Genomic DNA, 22,739 nt, shown 5'->3' with positions numbered 1-22,739 from the left:
CACTATGCCAGATGCTGAGTATAATTTCAAAGATCTGACAATTTTCCGAAGAAAATTTGTTTCTTCCTTGTCAATGGCACAACATTAAGAGATGCAGAAATGGAAGACTGGGTCGTAAATCGTTGCGACACTTTCGAGATCCCTAACCTGTTAAACAGTCTGATCTTTACCTGGGAACCCTCAAAATTTTTGAAGTAAAAGGTATGATCTATCATTCATAATTATCAATACCTGTACATAATTAATCAATTGAATGACGAATATCTTCCAGATGAACAGAAATTGAGATCAAACGCATTCAATTCATCACCGTGTTAAGGATCGCATAGAATGAAGATGCCTTCTGCAGCACCTGGATGACAATCAACAATCAGTTTATAGCTCAATAAAGTTAAAGTCATTTCATTTGTTAATGAAGGAATACTGTCAAGTCTATTTAATGAAAAAAATAATAAAAATTACCGACAAAAATTTTTTGACCGAAAAAACAGAAAAATAACCAGCTCTTATCTCAAGTGGTTTTACAGATTGTATCAGTGCGATTATCAAGAGATTACCAACTTCTCGGTTGAGGTAATTATGCCACGGTACATTGTACTGACTATCTCGAAGCACTTCCCCTTGTAAAGTCAGTAGAGTCCCGAGAATACAGTAATAAAATAATTCGGTAATCACGGAAAAAAATAATATCACACATTTTATGATACTTTTGTTGTGTTTTATCGCCTGAAAAAATATATTTGATTTTAATTTATTTGCACCCAAAAAAAAATTAACTTGAATCAAGTATAAAAAAAAAATTGGTTAATTTAACAATTTTTTCATTCAAATCGAAACGATAAGTTTTTCAAAATTATTTTTTTGATTCAAATTAATTTTTTTTTTGTGCCGATGAATTTATAAATAAAATCACGTTAAATACCCAACTGGCTTGATAGAGATAAAAATACATGACTGCGTTGCTGGTAAACATTTGAAAGCGCAATGTCAGGCTGAATGTATCATTGAATTTATCGATGCAGTTGATAATTCCTTGGTGGTGTTTGATACAAGTTTTTAGTCTCAAAATAAATGAATCTTCGACAACATTTATCTCTTCGGCTTCAAACGGAGCAAATACCTTTATTTTGTACTGTCCTTCGGTTACTTTAAAGTATTCGTAGTTCTCAATTTGTATGTAAGTGTCCTCATTTATGAAAAAATTATCTCGCTCAGCAATGACAGGTTCACAGTTTCTGTAATTGCTTTGTAAAATTTCTATTTGAACGTTGATCCATCTTATCAAGCCTAGTACCAGGAGATCGAATAGCGCGAACCATATACAGCCTATTAATATTGCCCAAAACTGGATAAAGAACGCCAAACCAGCCGATGTTTTCAATGATATAAATAATACCAAAGAAAATACGACACTCAACATACTTACGAAGAGTGCTAATTCAAAATTCTGATGGTAAACTGCTGTACGTATTGTTGTCAATATTCCAAGATCTGTAATGTATTTTTATTTTAATAATTTGTCAAGATTAAAAAATTTAAGTTCTAATTTATATATTTTTTCAATTTTCAAACGGGCAAATCTATATATTTATGTAAAATCGATACTGCACGAAAAGAAAAATATCGTTGGAATGAGGATACGTATCATTATTCTGACTATACGCCGGAAAATTCTTGAATCAAGTAAAATTTATACTTAAATCAAGAAAAATTCTTGGTTAAAAAATTTTTTTCTCAAATCAAAAAAATGAAGTTCTTCAAAATTATTTCCTTGATTCGAATTAATTTTTTTTCCGTGTATAGACTTGCTCATTTCGATATTTTCTAAAATATATCCTCATCATATACGTTCGATTAGTTTTTGTATGGTTTCAAAATTTTTTAGGAAAAAATAATTATAAAAAATTGAATATTCGACACTAGAAACTAGAAAGTTGCGCATAATGCCAGTGTTAAACTTTTTTTTATCCCCGCAATTACTTAATTTCATTGAATTTATTAACGGTAAAAATCAATTGAAAATAACTCATAGTTGAACATACAATAGCGATGGGGACTGTATCAATTAATAAAAAAAAATTAAATTTTTTTCGGTGTCGAATTAAAAATTAAAAAATATAAAATTGAAAAAATATTCAAAAATTATCGTGAACAACTTAGCACAGACGCGTTTATTGGAAAAAATATTTTTTATAATTAAAAATAGTGAAAATGAATTAAAATTCACCAGATGAATACTTCAAAAGTTCAATTGGCTTGTGAATAGATTCAATAAGCTCGTAGATTCTTTTTTGAGATGTATGCAACTTGACAATTTTTATCGTTGTAACACTTAGCGGCGCTAATAACCCCACTACATCACTAACAGCTTCAATGTTTGCCAAATTTTGAAAAATTTCTATCACCGACGTCAGTTGCACTGATATCAAAATTAACCAATTCATTGATTTGACGAAAAAATTGCACACATTCTCTATTTTATTGTTCGATTCAAAATTCCAAACACCGCACATTCTAAAAAAAAAAAAAATATTAAACTTGTGACAGATAAAAAAAATCAATGCGTATAAAATGATATAAAACACCTAAAAATGTTGTGAGTACAATCGACTATTTTACGATACGACGCTATAGGAGTTCTCCGGTCCGCTCCCATTTTTTTTTTTTTTTGATTTATTCTTTGTTAAATTTTCAGAATAAAAGAAACGGCACTATTGATTGAATTTTATTTTCTGATTTGAGAACACAACTGCAAGTGTTGGAGCATAAAAATACCAAGTATAAGACGACTCCGCGGTTCGAATTCAACATTTTTTATAGGTTCCAAGATTTCTAGTATATAACTAAACGATAATCAATAATCGATGATAATTTTCACGCCATTACCGTTTATTTACCTAATAGCGCAATTGGTAAAGTCACGCGATTCCGCGGCTCCGTCGAAAACTCACGCGATTCGTTTCTATGTGAATTATTAATCAGAATGCTAAACTCTCCGTTGCTCCACACTTAACTAATAAAATACTTATAGCTGGAAAAATGAAATTGAACTGGTTTCATTTAATTTTTAGTCAAGTAAATTTTATTTAATTATTATTATGTGATATTCTCCTGTTTTTTTTTTTCTTTTGTTTTTGTTTTTTTTTATATATATATATTTCTAAAAATACAAATTCGAAATATATATTCGCTGTTATACTTTACTAAATTTTAGCCAATAGAGAAACAGTTACAATCCAGAAATTCAATAACTCTACGAACTCAAGTATTAAAGTTTTGTGTTATTTTGAGCTTAAAGAGTTCGTTCCTGAGTCAGAATAATGAACCTACATGAGCCTACAGGACAATTTTTAATTGTTTTGATTGTTCAATGAAACCTCAGTTTTATTAAATTTTAAATTGTGTAAGCCGTGTCGCTTGACTTTAAGTGGTGGTTTCAGGGGGAGGAGTAAAATTAAACTCACATGCTCACTAAGTTTTTCGATGAGACAAATAAATAACGATCAATAAATTAATATTTAAGTGACTTAACTCTCATTATCTATTCAAGGTTTCTGCAAATACGTCCTCTTTTTTGTAATAAAACAATCTTTCAATATTCTCATTACATTTTTCATGTGTTAGGTAATTAAATTAGTTAGGTATTAATTAGTAAATTATGTATGCATAATATATTAGTGAGAATTGACATGTTGTGTGGCGAAATATTATGAGTGATATTTATAATCAGTTTGAAAAAATACAAGCCATTGGTATTTTTTTAACTCGAGAGCTTACGTGGCAATAAAGATAATTATACTTACGAAGCGTTGAAGTCAATTCAGATTGACTAATTTTTTTCTATCATGAGAAAGATACCTATAGATATTCATAGAAAGTTTTTGAACATTAATGTGACAGTATTGAGGTAATATAATTAGTATTTTATGGAGTAAAATTTAATTATTTACGCGAAATGAAAGATAAAAGGGTGATTTGATATTGTTTTTCAATTTATTATTTTAAATACGATTTTTTAAATTAAGAACCTGGGAAAAAAAAAATATAATTACATGAAATTATGTATCATTTGGTAATTTATAGTTATATAATTTTGTCTCATTATATATAATTTTATATAATTATATATGATATCATATAACTATATAAAATTATATTTGAGGGATGTTGCATAATTTTCTAGAATTTGGGCATTTTTTTGTTCTTTCCAAAATAACTTAAAATATATCGAAGTTACACAGAATTTGATTGATTAAAAGATTTACAAAATAAAATTTTTCATAAATCTTTTCTGAAACGTTTGTTTATCCGGTCATCAGTTTAAACAATATAGAGCGTCAACGTTGCACCAAAGAAATAGTTTACAATACTGAGAAGTCTAATCATTTTGAAATCGTGAAATACTTTAGAGAATCGTTTTTATCGATAAGTTAAAAAATTATAGTAGAATAAACAATTCTTCAGCATCAACATTTTTTTTTAAATAAATTTTTGTTTATTTTGGAACATCAATTAAAAATTTAGGACATTTTAATGATAAATTTATGACAACAAACCGAAATTAAATTTAGATTTTAGAAAAATATGGTCGCTATTACTCAGAGAAAAAAAGTGTCATAAATTGGCTCAAGTTTAGAATCCTAAGCTTATGACCCTTTTACGACAAGTTTTTTTATACGGGTAATTGAAAAAATAATTTATATCATTACATAAAATCATATAAAATTATCAATAATTATACGACATAATGTATGGCCAAAATTCTGACATAATTTGAATAATGAAAAAAATGTATAATTATAGATACAGTGGTGTTTGGCCGCTTGAGCCATCAGCCAAAGCAGGTTGGAAAATGCTAAATTTTATTGCCAGAATTTTAAATTTCGTATTTTTCATAACATTTTTAATGGCTGTGGCTGCTGATGTGAAGGAAAATTACGATAGCTTAGAAATAGTTGGGAACGATGGATGCTTTTTTATCGGAACTTCTATGGCTGTGATGAAAGCATGTAAATTTTGGAATTCATACAAAAAGATAATTAAGCTGATCCACGAAGTTTATGATCCGATAGACACATTAATACGGAGCTCTGGTAAATTTAAGAAGCAAAAAACTAATTAACGATCTTAACTAATATATCTTATCTACGTAATGGGCAGATCGTGGGATACTGATTAATATAAAGAGAAGCCATTTTGAAGAATGTATAGCTCACTATGGGTTTTGTGTTTTATGCACGTTATTTGCTTTTTGCATTTTGTTTTTGATTCCCCGTGAGAAAGGATCGTTACCATTTCGAACAGTTTATCCATTTGATGTTACCAAATCACCATACTATGAGCTTATAATGGTTTATCAATATTATTGCTTGATCTACCTTTTGTCCGTTGTTCTTGCCATGGATATAACTACCATAGGATTTATAAGATGGTCATCAATTCAACTGATCACTTTGACATCAAATTTTAAAAACTGTAACATTAAATTACATAAATGTACAGATGTAGTAAAAGACCCAGCTGTTACGATGAAAACTTTTGATGAAATTGACAAACTCAACATTACTCATAATGATTTGCAAGTGAAGGATTTCTTATTTTTTAATTTGGATGAAAGAGACTTTCAGGATTCGTTTTCAAGGAGATTCAAAATTTGCATTAAAAACCACCAAAGACTTATCAGAACGATCTCCGATCTTAATGAAACTTTGAGTTTTTTGATGCTGGTACAATTTGGAACAAGCACTTTTATTATTTGTCTGAACGGCTACCAGATGATTTTAGTAAGAATTTGTTAACTTACTTGCCGATTAATAAGCTTCTTTATAATTCATTTTATTTTTAATTTATTGATTTAGAAAGGAGGAAATCCAGCAGATCTTGCTAAATTTTTATCATACTTAGTATTAAGCTTTACCGAATTATTTTTTTGGTGTTGGTACGGAAATCAATTCACCTCTGTCGTAAGTTAATTTCAATACTTTGGTGATATATATATATCGTTATCAAAAAATTAGTATCAATTCTCAATAACTATTCGCTAAAGTAGTCTAGTACCGTTTTAAAAGTTTGTTGTCTTAATAATAAGGCGGACACTCTTACCTACAATCAATGGATGTCTGGTTGGGAAGAATTTGCTCGAGAACACGACCTCGGGGACAGAAATGAGCTAACTAACCTAGTGACTCTTTCAATGATTCCCACTATGAAACCGCTAGAGTTCAAAGCTGTTGGTTTGTTCAACCTATCAATGCCTACATTTCTATCGGTAAGAGTCATTCAATTCTTATCATTAATTTTCTAACTAACTAATTAATTTAGTAAAATTTAAACGATCCACAAATTTAATCTCAAATCTTACATAAACTGTCTAAATTTTTTTCCCGTAGGTTGTGAAGAGCTCTTACTCGATCCTAGTTCTTTTGACCCAGTTCACAGAATAATAGAAATTCGATGACGACGATTTTAATAACTCCGATTTATAAAATAATAGACTCGTTAAACTATTTGAATCACCAAATTTAATTAGTTTGAATACTAAATTTTAATTTCATCATATCAGATCATTATATATTTTTGTCTCATTCATTACTCATCTTCAAGTTCACCAATAATTGTTATGTTTAATTGTTACGTTTACCCATGAATAAAGTATATTTTCATTCAAAAATAAAAACTCGTAATATCACTGAGGTAAAGCATGATGAAAAACATGAGAAACATATCACGCAAGAGTGCACAAGACAATCATTCACCCCCATTTTTTGCACGTTTTACATCGACGTCTCGATATCGATAGGTAATTATAGTTTAAGTATATTAAATATTCTTTAGCGCTCAATATTTCCGTACTGAAAAAATAATGTGTTATTTAGTTCAATTTCGTAAATTACACAGTGTATTATTATTTTATAAATAAATTTAGCTAGCTTGAGAAAATAATGAAAAGGTTGAATCACTATCACGACATTTCTAGGAAAGCAATCATTTTTTTTTTCTGACTACAACATAGTTCATTATTTTCTGTTATCTATTTTTAAAAACTTACTACAATGAATAAAATTCATCGCAGAGTGAATAACATGAGTAAAAAAATTTTGAGGTTTAATTGATTTCATTAAATCGGTATTAGTGTATCGTCATTAATATCACGGTGAATAATTTTCAGATTTGCCGGAATTTGGCCGCTTGAAACAAACGTGTCGACAGTTTTCCGACTAATTCATCATATCTTCCGGTTGGTTAATTTGACAATTTTCTTGTCTTTGCTCACGAGCGCTCTGGCAGATTCTGTAAATAACATCAGAGACTTGACGGCGTTCACGGAAAATTTGTGTTTTTTAATCGGTACGGGTATGACGTTGGTAAAAGCCTTGATTTTTTGTAGTCATCGAGAAACGATACTTAAATTTATCGAGGAAATTTATGGACCCATTGATTCACTGCATCAGTCAACTGGTAACTACAATTGACATTTTTTTAAATCTGTAGATTAAGAAATTAAAATTTTGCTATTTAATGTCTAAAACTGTGACGTTCCTACACAGAAAAAAAATTTGCTTGAATCAAGTAAATAATTTTGAAGAATTTGATCTTCTTGATCATTCAATGATCGGATGACTCATTAAAAAAAATGTAAGCAAAATTTTTATTTTCAGACTCACAAGTACTGATGACAATAAACGTGACAGCGCACCAAGAATTAAAAGAATTTTATTTTCTCTGCGTGTTGGTGTCAACGATGGGTCTAGCGCGAATATTATCTGGCCGAAAAGCCGAAAATGGACTGCCATTACCAACGTACTACCCTTTTGATACGAGCAAACCACCTATTTATCAATTTATTTACCTATGCGAATCAATTTGCATTACGTTCAATCTGATGGCGGTGATGATAACCGATTTCACGGTGATTTGTTTCATAAAATGGTTGACGGTTTCACTGAAAATCATAAGCTCGAACTATAAAAATTGCGACAGCAATTCGGTAAAACGATCTATGTTTACTTCGAATTCTTATCCGAAAATGATCGAGGCTTCTCAAAAGATTGATATCGACATCGAGGAGATTGATATACAATCTTTTGCGTCGTATGAGCAAGCTCATGATCATGACGTCAATAACAACAGCAATGACTGTTTCGAAGAGAGACTGAAATTGTGCATAAGACAGCATCAGAAAATAATAACCATTGTTGATAATCTCAACATCATTTTCGGTCGCTACATGCTTTCGCAGGTTGTTACTAGTACGGGGCTTATTTGTTTAAATGGCTTTCAAGTTATTGTTGTAAGTAATCCAAATTGAACATTTTTTAACTGTGCAATAAAAATTAATAACAATTTTTTTTTTTTTTTTTTTTTTTTTTTTTTTTTTTTTTTTAAGGCAAAGATAGTTCAACAGTTGTGAGATTTCTATTAAGTTTGCTTGCATCTTTCGTTCAACTCCTGTTTTGGTGCTGGTACGGAAGTAAATTTGTTTCTATGGTAAGTCAAAAAAAAAAAACTTCTACCCCTAAAGATATAATTATCAGTGGATATAAAAAAATCTTATACATGTATACGCATTTGTTGAGCAGGCCGAAACACTAAGAACCAGTCAATGGATATCTGGATGGCAAAATTCATTTAGTCGAAGAATAAAAAATCTTTTGGTGATATCAATGATCCAGTCTTTACGTCCGCTTGAATTTCACGCACTCGGGCTCATCAAATTCACCATACCAACCTTCGTTGACGTATGAAAATGATAATTGAAATAGAGTAACCATTTAAAAAATATATACTCATTTATTTATAAGCTCTCCTTAATTTTTTTGCAGATTGTCAGAAAGTCTTACTCGGTGTTCATACTTTTGAAGCGTACCATTTCTGATTGAGTATTCTTAAATATCTGCTTTTAAATTACCGAATAAAAGTTTTAATATTTAATAGCTCTATTAATCAACTAATAATCTCGTAAAAATATATATTGTAATTATTAATATTTTTATCAGGTATATTTTTTCAATGTTATTATGTCAAAATGCACAATGAAATAGTGGTTTAAATATTCAGCGGTAGTACTATCCAACTTGATATATAAGTGCCAAAAAATACCTACACGAAGAAAATAAAACAACATTTATTAATGACAGCTCTCAGTCGTGTGCAAACTATTTTCTAACACGCCAAACCTTTACTGTCATGGCTACATTACTGACTACTGTTCAAAATACTAACCAATGAGGGTTTAATTATTCCATATTTGTTGATAATCTCAATATACGTCACATAAATAAAACAAATGCGTCATCTGTATGTAGCCTACTTTTTTTTTGCTCTCATATCTTATTTTTTCAGTGAAAGAAGTACACAATAAATTTTTTTTTAATTACTATGGAAATTTTTGACATTACCAAAATTTAGTAAATACGAATAATGATTGTATCGATGCGAAATAAAGCTGACAAGTTGGATTTAGCGCGATTTATTTTTGGTTTAACAGCAGCATTTGCCTAGTTACTATTATGGTGCTAGTATGGCAATTAATTCATTTATACAATAACTATTTTTTGTTAAAATAAGTCTTGCTTCAAAACTTACTGCTTAGAAAAGTTTACGGATGTTTTAAACCAGAGTGAAACGCTGGTGCACCATCAATGGATGTCTGGATGGGAAAATATGTATACTAATGATTTGAAGAATCTTATTTTATTTTCAGTGATTCAATCAGTGAGACCCATTGAATTTAAAGCTTGTTAATCATTTCAAACTAGACAATTGCTGATAATTAAATTTTTGGAAATTGCATATTTTCATTTAAAATAACCGATTTTTGCACTACTAATAATGTCATTTATTTATGAAGAGAAGAAAGAAAACAAAAAGAATAAAAAAGAAAGTAGAAATAGATAATAGCATTCAACAAAACACACTTGAATACTCTACAAGTATTACTGTGGATAATTTTTAAATAACATAAAAAAAAAATTATCCATCCCTCGCGAACTTATTTTTGACACCACGCAAGCGATAGGTAATTATAGTCTAAATCTATAAAATATTAGGTAGAACTTTATTTCTCTGAAGTAAAGCTACGGCTACTACACTTAAAGGTAATTTGTTTATATTTTCATAATAACACAGTAGGTTAATAATATATCGAAGGTTTATTTTTCTGTAGGAAATATACTGAGATTGAATCATTTCATGATATTTATTTTTACTTTGCGATAAATTGTATATTTTTTTGAGAACAAATGACTTGCTAGAGAAATTATAAATTGATTTTGATACTTCTATGAAAATAATTTGATCGATATATTTGGTGTTGAAAATGCATCGCAAAGTTATTGACATTGGTGAAAAGATCGTAAGGTTAAGAATTATTTTTTTACACATAATTGATATTTTTTTGACTGCAAATATGAATAATTTTTGAAATTTCAGATTTTCCGGTGTTTGGCCAGCTAAAAAAACCGCGCCAATAATGCTCAAAATACTAAATCCCATTTTTCGAGTGGGAAATTTCACGTTTTTTTCATTGCTATTTACAAGTGTAATAGGAGACATTGTTGAAAATTACAATGATTTGACGATTGTTACTAATGATATGTGTTTCATATTTGGTACCGGTATGTCGTTTTCCAAATCTTGCTGTTATTTTGTTCAGTATGATCAAATAATGAATCTCATGCATGAGATTTATTCTCTACTTGATGTAATACAACAATCAAATGGTAAGCAAAAATTATTATTGTCTTTAAAGTGTCTTTAAAAGTTGCGAAAGAGATACATCCACACAGCGTATATAAAATTTACGATTTCAGTTTAAAAAATTTATGAATGTAAAAATTATTATTCTAAAAATGTAACAGTTTTTTCAGTAATTTAAACTGTACACCATTATAGAAAATAGTCAAAATAACATTTTTTGATCTCAAATTTCTCAGTTATCAAGAATCATTAATTTTTCATAACGAGAAGTTAAAAAAAAATTCAATCTGTATTTTTTCAGACGCAGGGGTCCACGAATTACTTACTTCTACAGCCCGACAAGAAAATACAACTCTGAAATATTTTTTTTCGGTTACATTACTGCTGGCTCTATTAAGAATCATGGCCGGTCGTAAAACAGAAACTGGATTACCTCTGCGAGCAGCGTATCCCTTTGACACTACCGAAACCCCGATTCACCAAATCATGTACTTATATCACTCATACTGCATAGAATGCAGCTTGATGACAATATTGGGAATTGATATTTTGGGAACTTCTTTTGTAAGATGGTCAACAGTTCTGCTAAAAGTGTTATCATCAAATTACCAAAAATGTGACAGCACTTTGTATCGGAGGTCTTTGTTCGCCAATACAAAGGCTTTCAACAAGCTAGGTGTGTCCAGTACAGGTGGACATACCGGTACAAAAATCAAAACTTTTATACCATTCGAAGCAGAACATACTAATAAAAATGATTATACTCTTGATTGCTTTACCGAGAGGTTTAAATTGTGCATAAAGCAGCATCAAAAACTCATAGAAATTACCAATAACGTTTGCAGCACGCTCAGTTATTGTATGCTGATTCAAGTTGTTGCAAGTACAAGTATGATTTGCATGAATGGGATTCAACTGATTTTGGTTCGTTATTGACATTACCATTGTTTTTTAACGAGTTTATAATTAATTTAAGAACATATCGATGCTATTAGGAAAAAATAATTTTCTGTTCTGAGTATTACATTTGCACCCCAATTTTCATTTCAAACAAATTCTTCTTGATACTTGAATAAAGAAATATTTTCAATACTTTTGAATCAAGTTTGAACGGGTTGCCAAATTAATACTCAAAACAGAAACTTTAGTCCATTCGAAAAAGTATATGATTTATCATACACAAATATCTTAAAATTAAAAAATAATTTCTGCACGCTTCATGATGTGAAGCATCACAGAGTGCTTGATAATCGAAAACTGTTTATCGCCATATTCTATTTACTGCAGCATATGAATGAAGGCTCACATATTATCAAATTCGTAGCTAGCTTGGTAGTAGCGTTCACACAATTATTTATTTGGTGTTGGTTCGGTAACGAATTGATTTTTACGGTAAGTTTATATTACAATCAACTGATTAATCAAACTATCAATTCAATAATATTCTATCTTGAAGTTTATACAGGGTGTCTCTGAAGTGGCGGGAGTAATTGTTGGGGTCGATAGAGAAAAAAATACTGAATCGAAAGTTCCTGAGCCAAAAATTTTTTTGGGCCATAGAATTTGAGTTATGAATTAAAAACGATAGCCAATCAGAAGCGCGCTATTCGAGAAATGAAAATGAGCGGGGAAGTAGAGGAGACGCGAGAGTGAGATGCTGCAATAGCAGCTTACTCGCTCACACAAAGCCGAGCATGAGAGGGGATTGTGACGCTATGAGCCGAGTACGTAAGTGTGAATGAGTGGATGTATGAGGTCGCAAGCGGACGGCTTAATGTATGAGTGTGTGTCCGTGTATCGCAGCATTATTGGAGGCGTTGTAACGCTGAATTAAAGCTAACCGGGTACTCTAAGACAGAGGAAAAATTTTAATTTTTATTTTTATTCGAAAAAATTTAATAAAAAAATAAAAAAAGGCCCAAGATTTAACCAGACCCACAGAAACGGAGAGTAAATTTTTAATTCTCATTTATTTTGCTGGGGATTATTTTCAAATACAAAAAAAAAAAAGGCTAAGATTCAACTGGAATCCAAAAAGAGATGGATGAAAAAATTTTATTTTTTATTTTTAATCAGCAAAATTATTTTTCTTTAAAAAAGAGCCCAATCTCGACTGGAGCAAGAAAAAATGATTGAAAAATTTTATTATTAATTTTCAATCAACAAAATTATTATAAAAAAATAAATGGGCCCAAGTCTCAACCGGACCCAAACAAACGGATAAAAATTTTTATTACTTACTTAATTTGCTGGAAATTATCTTTAAAAACGAAAAAATGCCCAAGACTCGATCGGATCCAAAAAATAACAGTACAAAAATTTTTCCTTATTTTCAATCAGCAAAATTGTTTCTTTTAAAAAAGGCCCAATCTCGACTGGAGCAAAAAAAAATGATTAAAAAATTTTATTATTAATTTTCAATCAACAAAATTATTTTAAAAAAACATAGTCCGCAGACTCAACCGGACCCAAACAAACAGATAGATAGTTTTAATTACTTATTTATTTTGATGGGAATTATTTTAAAAAACGAAGAAAATCGCCCAAGACTCGACCGGACCCAAAAAAAAAAAAAATAAATTGAAAAATTTTGTTTTCATTTTCAATCAGCCAAATTAATTTCTTTTCGAAACAAGGCCCAATCTCAAACAGACTAAGAGAAACTAATTAAAAAATTTTATTTTTTATTATTAATCAAATATTATTTAAAAAAGAAAATAAGCCACAGACTTAACCGGACTTAAACAAACGGATAGAAAATTTTTATTACTTACTTAATTTGCTGGAAATTATCTTTAAAAACGAAAAAATGCCCAAGACTCCATCAGACCGAAAGGGAGATGAATAAAAAAATTTTACTATTCATTTTTAATCATCATAATTAACTTTTTTATAATAAAAGGCTCAATTTCGACCGGACCCAGAAAAAATGATCCAAAAATTTTATTTTTTATTGTTGATCATCAAAACTAATTAAAAAAACAAATGAGGCCCTAGACTCAACTGGACCCAAACAAACGGATAAATAATTTTTATTACTTATTTATTTTGCAGGAAATTATTTTTGAAAACGATAAAAATGCCCTAGACTCGACCAGACCCGAAATAAAATAAATTGAAAATCTTTGTTTTTCTATTTTTAATCAGCAAAATTATTTTCCTTTGAAAAAGGGCCTGATCTCGACTGGAGCAAGAAAAAATAATTGAAAAGTTTTATAATGAATTTTTAATCAACAAAATTTTTTAAAAAAGAAAATAGGCCCCAGACTTAACTGGACCCAAACAAACGGAAAGAAAACTTTTATTCCTGTTTTTTTGTTGGGAATTATTTTTCGAAACAAAAAAATTGCCCAAGACTCGACCGGACCCGAAAAAGATAAATCGAAAAATTTTATTTCTAAATATTAATTAACTAAATTATTAAGAAAAAAAAATAGACCCAAGACGCAGCAGGACCCAAATAAACGGATAGAAATTTTTTATTACTTGATCACCAAGATTAATTTTCCTTGAAAAGAAAGGCCCAATCTCAAACAGACTTCGAATAACTGATTGAAAAATTTTATTATCAATTATTAATTAACAACATTATTCTTAAAAAAATTAATAGGCCCCAGACTCAATCGGACCCAAACAAACGGATCGAAAACTTTTATTTCCCATTCATTTTGCTAGGAATTATTTTTAAAAACGAAAAAATGCCCAAGACTCGACCAGAGCCAAGAATAGAAGAATGCAAAAAAATTTATTTTCTCTTTTCAATAACAAACAAAAATTTATTGAACAAAAATCAGCCTAATCTTGACAAGACGATAAAAACTGATTGAAAAATTTATTATCAATTATTAATTGACAAAATTATTTCAAAAAAGAAAATAGGCCCCAGACTCAACCGGACCAAAACGAACAGATAGAAAATTTTTATTACTTATTTCTTATGCTCGGAATAATTTTTGAAAACAGAAGGAATTGCCCAAGACTCAACCGGACCCAACCAAACGGATGGAAAACTTTCATTTCTCATTTATTTTGCTGGGAATTATTCTGTAAAATAATTTTTCAATTAATCGTCAGGTAAAATGTCAAAAAATAAATTAAAACAAACATTGAACTCAAGTCCCAATAATTTTGATATTTTAATTAAAATTATTTTTTAATTAATTGACAGGTAAAATGTAAAAAAATATACTAAAAAAAAAATCGCTCTCGAGTCCTGATAATTTTGATATTATTATTAAAATTATTAATCACTTAATCAACAAGCGAAATGTCAAATGATAAATTAAAAAAAAATTGAACTCAAGTCCGAATAATTTTGATATTTTTAATAGAATTATCTATCAGTGAATTAACAGGTAGAATGTCAAATTATAAATTAAGAAAAAATTGAACTCAAGTCCGAATAATTTTGATATTTTTATTAGAATTATCTATCAGTGAATTAACAGGTAGAGTGTCAAATTATAAATTAAGAAAAAATTGAACTCAAGTCCGAATAATTTTGATATTTTTATTAGAATTATCTATCGGTGAATTAACAGGTAGAATGTCAAATTATAAATTAAGAAAAATGAACTCAAGTCCGAACAATTTTGATATTTTTATAAAAATTATTTTTAATTAATTGACAGGTAAATAAATAATAAATTAAAAAAAAAAAAATTGAACTCAGGTCCTGATAATTTTGATATTTTAATTAAAGTTGTTTATCAATCAATTGACTGTTAAAATCCTGAATAATAAATTAAAAATAAATCGCACTCATGTTCTCATAATTTTGATCTTATAATTGAAATAAATTTCTAATGAATTGACGGGTAAAATCCCAAGTATCAAATTAAGTAGTAATCGCACCCAAGCCCTGATAATTTTGATATTTTAATTTAAATTATTTATCACTTAATTGATAGGTAAAATGTCAAATGATAAATTAACAAAACATTGAATTCAAGTCCTTATAATTTTGATATTTCAATTTAAATATTCTTTTTATTCACTGACAGGTAAAATGTCGAAGAAAATATGAAAAAGAAATGGCATTCACGTTTTAGTAATTTTGATATTTTAGTTTCCCTTTTTCTTAGCAAAGAAATCATTTCAAAAAAATCTACAGGTGTTTCGGCAGTTCAAGGATAACTTTACTTTAATGTTATTAGTTTGCATTCACATCATTACACTTTACTCCTTTTATTAAGCAATTAAGATTCCAGTTGAATCTTAGCCTTTTTTTTTTTTTTGTATTTGAAAATAATCCCCAGCAAAATAAATGAGAATTAAAAATTTACTCTCCGTTTCTGTGGGTCTGGTTAAATCTTGGGCCTTTTTATTTTTTTATTAAATTTTTTCGAATAAAAATAAAAATTAAAATTTTTTCCTCTGTCTTAGAGTACCCGGTTAGCTTTAATTCAGCGTTACAACGCCTCCAATAATGCTGCGATACACGGACACACACTCATACATTAAGCCGTCCGCTTGCGACCTCATACATCCACTCATTCACACTTACGTACTCGGCTCATAGCGTCACAATCCCCTCTCATGCTCGGCTTTGTGTGAGCGAGTAAGCTGCTATTGCAGCATCTCACTCTCGCGTCTCCTCTACTTCCCCGCTCATTTTCATTTCTCGAATAGCGCGCTTCTGATTGGCTATCGTTTTTAATTCATAGCTCAAATTCTATGGCCCAAAAAAATTTTTGGCTCAGGAACTTTCGATTCAGTATTTTTTTCTCTATCGACCCCAACAATTACTCCCGCCACTTCAGAGACACCCTGTATAAATTAATTCCAAGAACGCAAATATATTTGAGAACTTAGTTATAGTGATGTTGAAGGCGTAACTTTTGATTCACAAAATTTATTTATTATTCAAAAAATAAAATCAAATCAGATTGAAAATAAAAATTTCTTCCAGGCCGATTCATTAACAGAGAGCCTATGGTTGTGTGGATGGGAAAATGCACTTTCTAGCAATATTAAAAATTCTTTGACTATTTCAATGGCCCAAACATTGCGACCGATTGAACTTAATGCTATAGGTCTTTTCCAATTCACTATGCCAACATTTCTCGAAGTAAATAAAAAAATTTATTGTTTAAATTAATTTTATAATTTATTTACCAAAATTTTATATTTTTCTTCAGATCGTCAAAAAATCGTACTCAGTGATGATATTCTTCTTGACTATGATACCAAATTAAGTTCGACTTACATGATTGGTTGACGGAATAAATTAATGCTAATTCATAAATTTTTGTAATTTTATAATTATTTCGTCCATACCTACATATACATATACCTACATATACATACCTACATATATAAACTGATTTTATAAATTATTGAAGATTTTTTACTTTTTATACTTCATACTCATCTGGTATTTTTGAAAACCAATGATTTGCTCCTTTAAGATCCTGAATAATTTTCAATTTCTAAAATTGCCCTTGAAAAAATTTAATTATTTAAAACTAGACAAGAACTCACCTCTTTTTCGAAAATTTCAATTTTGTGACCAGAAAATTTACAAAATTATCATCAAATGCTGATTTTTGAGCGTCACGTTAAAAAATAAGTACTTTACTATTTCATCACATCCATCGATGATTTTTGTAATTAGTGTAAATTCTGCTAAAAAAATTTTTCATTTAAAACAACATCAAAAAATCTGAAAATAAAATGAAAAAGTCTTTAAGCCTTTCAATAATTGTTGTAGTTGATGTAATTGTTACAATATAACTTCATTGTGAATACAAAGAAGAAAAAACGCTTACAAAGCGAAGTCTTCAGGAGCTTATCGTTGACTGATGGTGAAAATCTAACAAAATTACCCCACTCTTTTTCCGACACTCCTTGCAACAAAGTCTGGCGAAAATTACCCTATCAAATATTCATAAGCGGTTCATATGAATCGATATTTATTATTCATCGAAAGCAATTGAGTTCGAAGAAAAGAAAGCCTGCGTAAGTAAAAGTGCTGGGTGAAATTGCAACATTTAACTAAATTGCTACTTTGTACTTTATATTCATTTTTTTTTTCTATATTCCAACTCTGCTGAGAAAAAAAAAATTCACAGCTAGCGACGATGAATAAAAGACCGATCGAAATACATCGCAAGTACTTGGACAAATGCATTTATTGCATGAGGTAATTTTGCATCAAAAAATTCAAGAGAGAATATATTTAAGATTTGAAAGTTGCCAAATTTTTACGTTTTAATTATCGTGGCAAATTTTTATTACAAACATTTTTTAGAAATAATTTTGAAACTTTTATTGAAACTTTCGGAAAACTCCAAATTTATTATTGTTGTTAAATAATTTTTTAATTTTTACAACTTATTAGATTATTTGGAATTTGGACATTTGATTCGTCAGCAACGATTTTTCATAAATTCATGAGTGCATTTGGGACAATATTCAATCCGACGATTCTGATTTTTCACTTTCTAACAGTACTCGCAGATATCATAGTGAACTACAACGACCTGATAATTGTGGCTGACGATGGATGTTTTCTTGCTGGTTCATTCACGGTGTGCTTTAAAGCTTATGAATTTCGTATACTAGAAAATATTTTTACAGAACTAGTAAATCAAGTACATATCCCAGTAGAAATTCTCAAAAAATCTTGTGGTATGCTTTTTTCACAAAATTATTTTTCGTACAGAATAAAAAATAACTAAGCTCATGTAAATATTTTCCTTCAAAATTTCATGTTTAAAAATATTTAAGTGTTGTAATTAAAGAAAATTTTTTACTCGAATGAGTAGTCCAAGAATATTTTTTTTGAACAAAGTGAATTTTTGTTCTGTCTACACTAAATTTAAACTTTCAGATTCAGGAGTATTAACAATTATCAAGCAATACATATTTTTTGAAACTCTCGATTTTTTCATACTGTCATACACGGTAACTTGCCTGGGAATTGGTTTGATCATCCTTCTACCCTTAACCAGAGGCGGACTACCAGTGAGAGCAATCTACCCGTTCGATTCGACGAAATCAATTATATACAAGCTGGCGTTTTTCATCCAAGCTTACAACATTACATTCGGGCTGATAACCATAGTCGCCTTAGAATTCCTCAGCTGGGGACTGATGAGGTGGACGATTGTCCAATTGAAAGTCTTATCATCCAATTACAGACATTGCAACAGCGATATCACGCCTATTGGATCATTGAATGTATCAAAATCCACTTACGACAGGATCAAAAATTTCAGCATACTTAAAGTTGATGACGAAGACATAGAAATACATAATTTCATAGCCTTCGAGGAGAAAGAAATTGACAGCATTGACGATTGTTTCAATTGGCGGTTCAAAACTTGCATAAAACACCACAAGAGATTGATTCAGATAATTCATCAATTGAACAGTGTTTTCACAACCAGTCTCTTGGTCCAACTTGGAGTAAGCAGTTTTTTGATGTGCTTAAATGGTTATCTTGCATTTATGGTAAGTATTCAAAATACAGCTGACGTATAAAAATTTTCATAAAAACTACCATTATTATTGCGGCAATCGTGAGACATCTAGATCCAGAAAAAAAAATTCTCTCGAAAAAAAAATATCTAATTTTTTTGCGCCCCACTAAAAAATATTTTAACAAAAAATATACAGATGCATTCTAAATTCAAACTTTTACTTATGAATCAGTTCCCGCACGACAATCAAAGATTGATAAGATCTATTATGTATCTAATCGCTGGATTTGTACAGTTATTATATTGGTGTGGATTTGGCAATGAACTCAAGTATCAGGTAAATATTAAAACATGTTTACATCAATCTCTTTGATTTTATGAATTTAAATAATCACAGTTACTTTGTAAAATAAACTGTTTTTGAAAACGAAAAATAAATTGTTAAAAAATATGATTGAAATTTCCATAGGTAAATGACCTAGCAACAAGCCAATGGATGTCTGGTTGGGAAGATAAATACGATAGGGGTATCAAAAATTTGGTTACAACCGCGATGATCAGAGCTATGCAGCCGATGGAAGTTAAAGCTGGTGGTCTCTTTATTCTTTCAATGGAAACCTTTCTTTCGGTATTATAACCAATAATATTTACTACTTTTTTTTTTATATAATTACTAAAAATTTACAGTTCAATTTCTCATAGATTCTTAAAACCTCCTACTCGGTATTTGTATTGCTGACTACTGTATCTGAAGACAACTGATTGCGCGACACTAAGAAATTAATGTATAATATATACATGCGCTTTTGTCAGTAACTGACGACAACGGAAACGAAATTGGATGACGGTATAGTTGAAACTAATTTATTTTAGTCATTAATAGTTTAGAATTAAGTATTGTTAGACATTTGTAAAAAAAGGAAATTTTTTTGGTGTTAAAGACTTTAAATAAATAAAATTTTCAAAATTTATTGCCACTAGTTCGATATTTTGATGTTTCGATCACTATTTTTTTATTCCATCAAAATACTAATCTTTCTTTAATATTAAAATAGAGATGAAATGTATGTGAAACCAATTTATTCGTGATATGATTGGTTGAAAATAACTATTCTCATTATGATTGGTTGAAAGTGAATATAATATACATAAACGACACATAAATATATCATGACAACAAATATGAGGCGCGCGCTTGCGCGCGCAAATTTAAATTCTAGTTTGATATAAATTATTCTACTAATATCAAATATCTATAATCCGATAGCGCATGTGCGTACCGCCATTTTGTCAATAGAATCCATTTTACTGTCGATAAAGTTGAATCGCACGATTTATTATTCAAACATATATATTTTTCACTAGGTATACAAGTGGAACAGATAAATAATTATTGCTTTTATGTCAATTATGAGTTAAGAAACAATACCTAAATTTCAAAAAAAAATATTAAACTTCTTACAGGGAAATAAAAAAAAATTTTAATGATAAATGATAGTTTAAATCTCAGTAGGTGCAGGTGGCTGTGATTTGTAATGATGGATAAAGTTCTTTAGCCATGACAAGTATGACTCGGGACTGCTGAACTTCCTAGTAAGTCAGGTGGTGTAGTACAGAGTATAAGTAGCTTGGCCACATGTTGCCTACAGCAGATATATAACTGTAGCTTTACATCATATTTAACTATACATATATATATTGTATGTGTTCACGATACCATGATATAAGTACTTTCCCCCTATACCAGTGCTATACGTTATTCATCTAACTTCTACCATGCGTCCAATAACGCCTTTGTGTCATTTTTACATTATTACTATTGTTGTTATTTAATTCTACTGGTCTACGGATAATCGTTAGTTTGGATAATCACAAGTCATAGCCAATTTGTCACGGATATATGACACGTTACCTTTAACACCAGGGTATAATTCACATTCAATATTGTAAATGTAAATTAACAATTATTAATCATTAAATTCAATTTTTTTCTAACATAAATTTATTCACACAAAAAAATTTTATACAAAAATCGGGTTTAAAATGCTAAATGATGATTTCTACTTGATAAATAACCTTATAAAAAAATTTTTTTTTTGGTAATAATTTACAAGCAAGGTCATCCCATGCTAGCCCATGTTAAATTTTCTTTTTTTTTATTAAATTAATCAATTTTTTCTCTAAATTGTTCGTTTTTGTATGTACTTAAAAAAAAAAATATATATCATAAACATCAAAAAAAGATAAAATAAAGAATTTATCCAAAAAAATGATAGCCAAAATATTTTCCAACTTTTAAAAGCAAAAAAGCTATCGAAATCTCTTGGAAATAATTATCTTTTTTTTTTTTTTTATTATGAGAGTCTTACTTTAAAAGGTTCTTAATTCTTATCTTAACTCGGTCATTAAATTAGTCGCAGCGTTCAAGCGCTTTAAATTGAAAATTCTTACAGTATGAGAATTTTTTTTGAACAAGCATAGTTTCGATCCCAATAAACGAATTTTTTAACTTATTCGACCTGATGTGTCAGTGTTTAATTTTTGATAATTAATCCATCTACTTTGAATCTACTTTGAATCTACTTTGAATCTACTTTCAAGATCATACATTATTACAAAAGCCACGTTTTCGAAATCTTATCAATTAAAATAAAATATTCGACTACATTAATGAATGAAAGCAACGATTCAATTGACCGAACCAGCGGTTAAATAATAACTGAGCATAAACGAACCAGTGAACTCGGTATGAATAAATCATAAAGTTATTACAGAGTTATCAGTAGTAATTATAGCCGTCACGTCAATAGTTATTATTTTATTTAGTATTAATACACCATCACGCGCGTGTGTGATAATTGCATGCAAACACCGAGGTCAACACTTGTACTCTCTACTCGCTCGCGTTATTATTCTTGTATATACACTTATATACTTATAATACGTTATGTTATAATTAATAGTACACCAATCGATTATCACGAGGGCTGCAATTATTCGATCAATTATCAATCGAGTTATGATTCATACCCATTTAAGTTTATTAATATAATAATGATTACAAATATCGATACAATTTTAATTTATATTCTTCGACTTCAACTGATGACACTTACAGTAATTCACCATTTAAAATTAATTAATCTTAAAAATTAGAATAATTATATAGAAGTGAGGCTTCACCTTTTTTCAGTCGTAAAAAATCGAAAAATAAAGATATTCAAAAATTTTTATTTTTGAATATATCAACATATAAAATCTTATTTAATCTATCATTAATTTAATGTGTGGCTGAATATATGTGCAACCCCACTTTCATACATTACCAAAATTAATAATCTTCATAAGTTTTTAGAAAGAAAAATACACTTGCTCGAGGTGTCAATGGATAAACGAAACTGATTGACGTAAGTCAAAAATCAATTGTATTAACCGAGCGCATGTCAAGTAATAAATAAGAATGAATACGCCGCCGCGATAATACAACAGGTAATATTTTATTATTTTGCACTATTGGGATGATTTCATTAACAAGTAACGCGCAAACTCGCGTTAATTCAACACAGGTAAGAGATGTGATGTGTTGAGTTGCAATATACGCTAAGTCTGGAGGAA

At 29.4% G+C, this 22,739-nt stretch overlaps 3 protein-coding genes across 3 annotated transcripts; 2 read left to right on the top strand and 1 right to left on the bottom strand.

Moving 5' to 3' along the window:
- Positions 1–22: 22 nt before the first annotated feature.
- On the bottom strand, positions 23–2,656 carry LOC141534557 (uncharacterized). The gene is made up of 6 exons (XM_074253985.1): positions 2,586–2,656; positions 2,228–2,514; positions 923–1,491; positions 463–726; positions 232–352; positions 23–147 (listed from the first exon to the last, which is right to left on the bottom strand). The coding sequence occupies exons 1-5, from the start codon at positions 2,654–2,656 to the stop codon at positions 299–301; spliced, it is 1,245 nt and encodes a 414-aa protein (XP_074110086.1). The 3' UTR covers positions 23–147; positions 232–298.
- A 1,189-nt stretch (positions 2,657–3,845) lies between these two features.
- Positions 3,846–16,902, top strand: LOC141535281 (uncharacterized). Its single transcript, XM_074255140.1, has 11 exons — positions 3,846–3,907; positions 4,804–5,093; positions 5,161–5,783; positions 5,859–5,963; positions 6,089–6,268; positions 6,390–6,430; positions 7,169–7,458; positions 7,659–8,290; positions 11,929–12,090; positions 16,610–16,768; positions 16,839–16,902. Exons 1-11 carry the CDS (start codon positions 3,846–3,848, stop codon positions 16,893–16,895), a joined length of 2,601 nt encoding a protein of 866 aa, XP_074111241.1. The 3' UTR covers positions 16,896–16,902.
- Positions 16,903–17,592: 690 nt separating this feature from the next.
- On the top strand, positions 17,593–20,131 carry LOC141534555 (odorant receptor 83a-like). The gene is made up of 6 exons (XM_074253983.1): positions 17,593–17,842; positions 18,041–18,330; positions 18,533–19,155; positions 19,357–19,461; positions 19,594–19,752; positions 19,827–20,131. The coding sequence occupies exons 1-6, from the start codon at positions 17,781–17,783 to the stop codon at positions 19,884–19,886; spliced, it is 1,299 nt and encodes a 432-aa protein (XP_074110084.1). The 5' UTR covers positions 17,593–17,780; the 3' UTR covers positions 19,887–20,131.
- The last annotated feature ends 2,608 nt before the right edge of the window (positions 20,132–22,739 follow it).

The sequence above is a fragment of the Cotesia typhae genome, unplaced genomic scaffold (assembly GCF_013202065.1).
Source record: "Cotesia typhae breed Kobodo isofemale line unplaced genomic scaffold, CoteBio_Ctyphae scaffold_13, whole genome shotgun sequence".
NCBI classification, from domain to species: Eukaryota; Metazoa; Arthropoda; class Insecta; order Hymenoptera; family Braconidae; genus Cotesia; species Cotesia typhae.
The sequence above is the reverse complement of the archived record's forward strand: the minus strand, read 5'-3'. Positions and strand labels throughout refer to the sequence as shown.

Excerpts from the sequence above, each read along its gene's own strand:
- LOC141534557 (XM_074253985.1), bottom strand. The coding sequence starts at position 2,656 with ATGGGAGCGGACCGGAGAACTCCTATAGCGTCGTATCGTAAAATAGTC. Across the intron at positions 1,492-2,227 it reads ACTTTTGAAGTATTCATCTG|ATCTTGGAATATTGACAACA; the intron begins GTGAATTTTAAT and ends AATACATTACAG. Across the intron at positions 727-922 it reads ATCTCTATCAAGCCAGTTGG|GCGATAAAACACAACAAAAG; the intron begins GTATTTAACGTG and ends ATATTTTTTCAG.
- LOC141535281 (XM_074255140.1), top strand. The coding sequence starts at position 3,846 with ATGAGAAAGATACCTATAGATATTCATAGAAAGTTTTTGAACATTAAT. Across the intron at positions 5,094-5,160 it reads CACATTAATACGGAGCTCTG|ATCGTGGGATACTGATTAAT; the intron begins GTAAATTTAAGA and ends CGTAATGGGCAG. Across the intron at positions 6,431-7,168 it reads ATCCTAGTTCTTTTGACCCA|ATTTGCCGGAATTTGGCCGC; the intron begins GTTCACAGAATA and ends AATAATTTTCAG.
- LOC141534555 (XM_074253983.1), top strand. The coding sequence starts at position 17,781 with ATGAATAAAAGACCGATCGAAATACATCGCAAGTACTTGGACAAATGC. Across the intron at positions 17,843-18,040 it reads AAATGCATTTATTGCATGAG|ATTATTTGGAATTTGGACAT; the intron begins GTAATTTTGCAT and ends ACAACTTATTAG. Across the intron at positions 19,156-19,356 it reads ATGGTTATCTTGCATTTATG|TTCCCGCACGACAATCAAAG; the intron begins GTAAGTATTCAA and ends CTTATGAATCAG.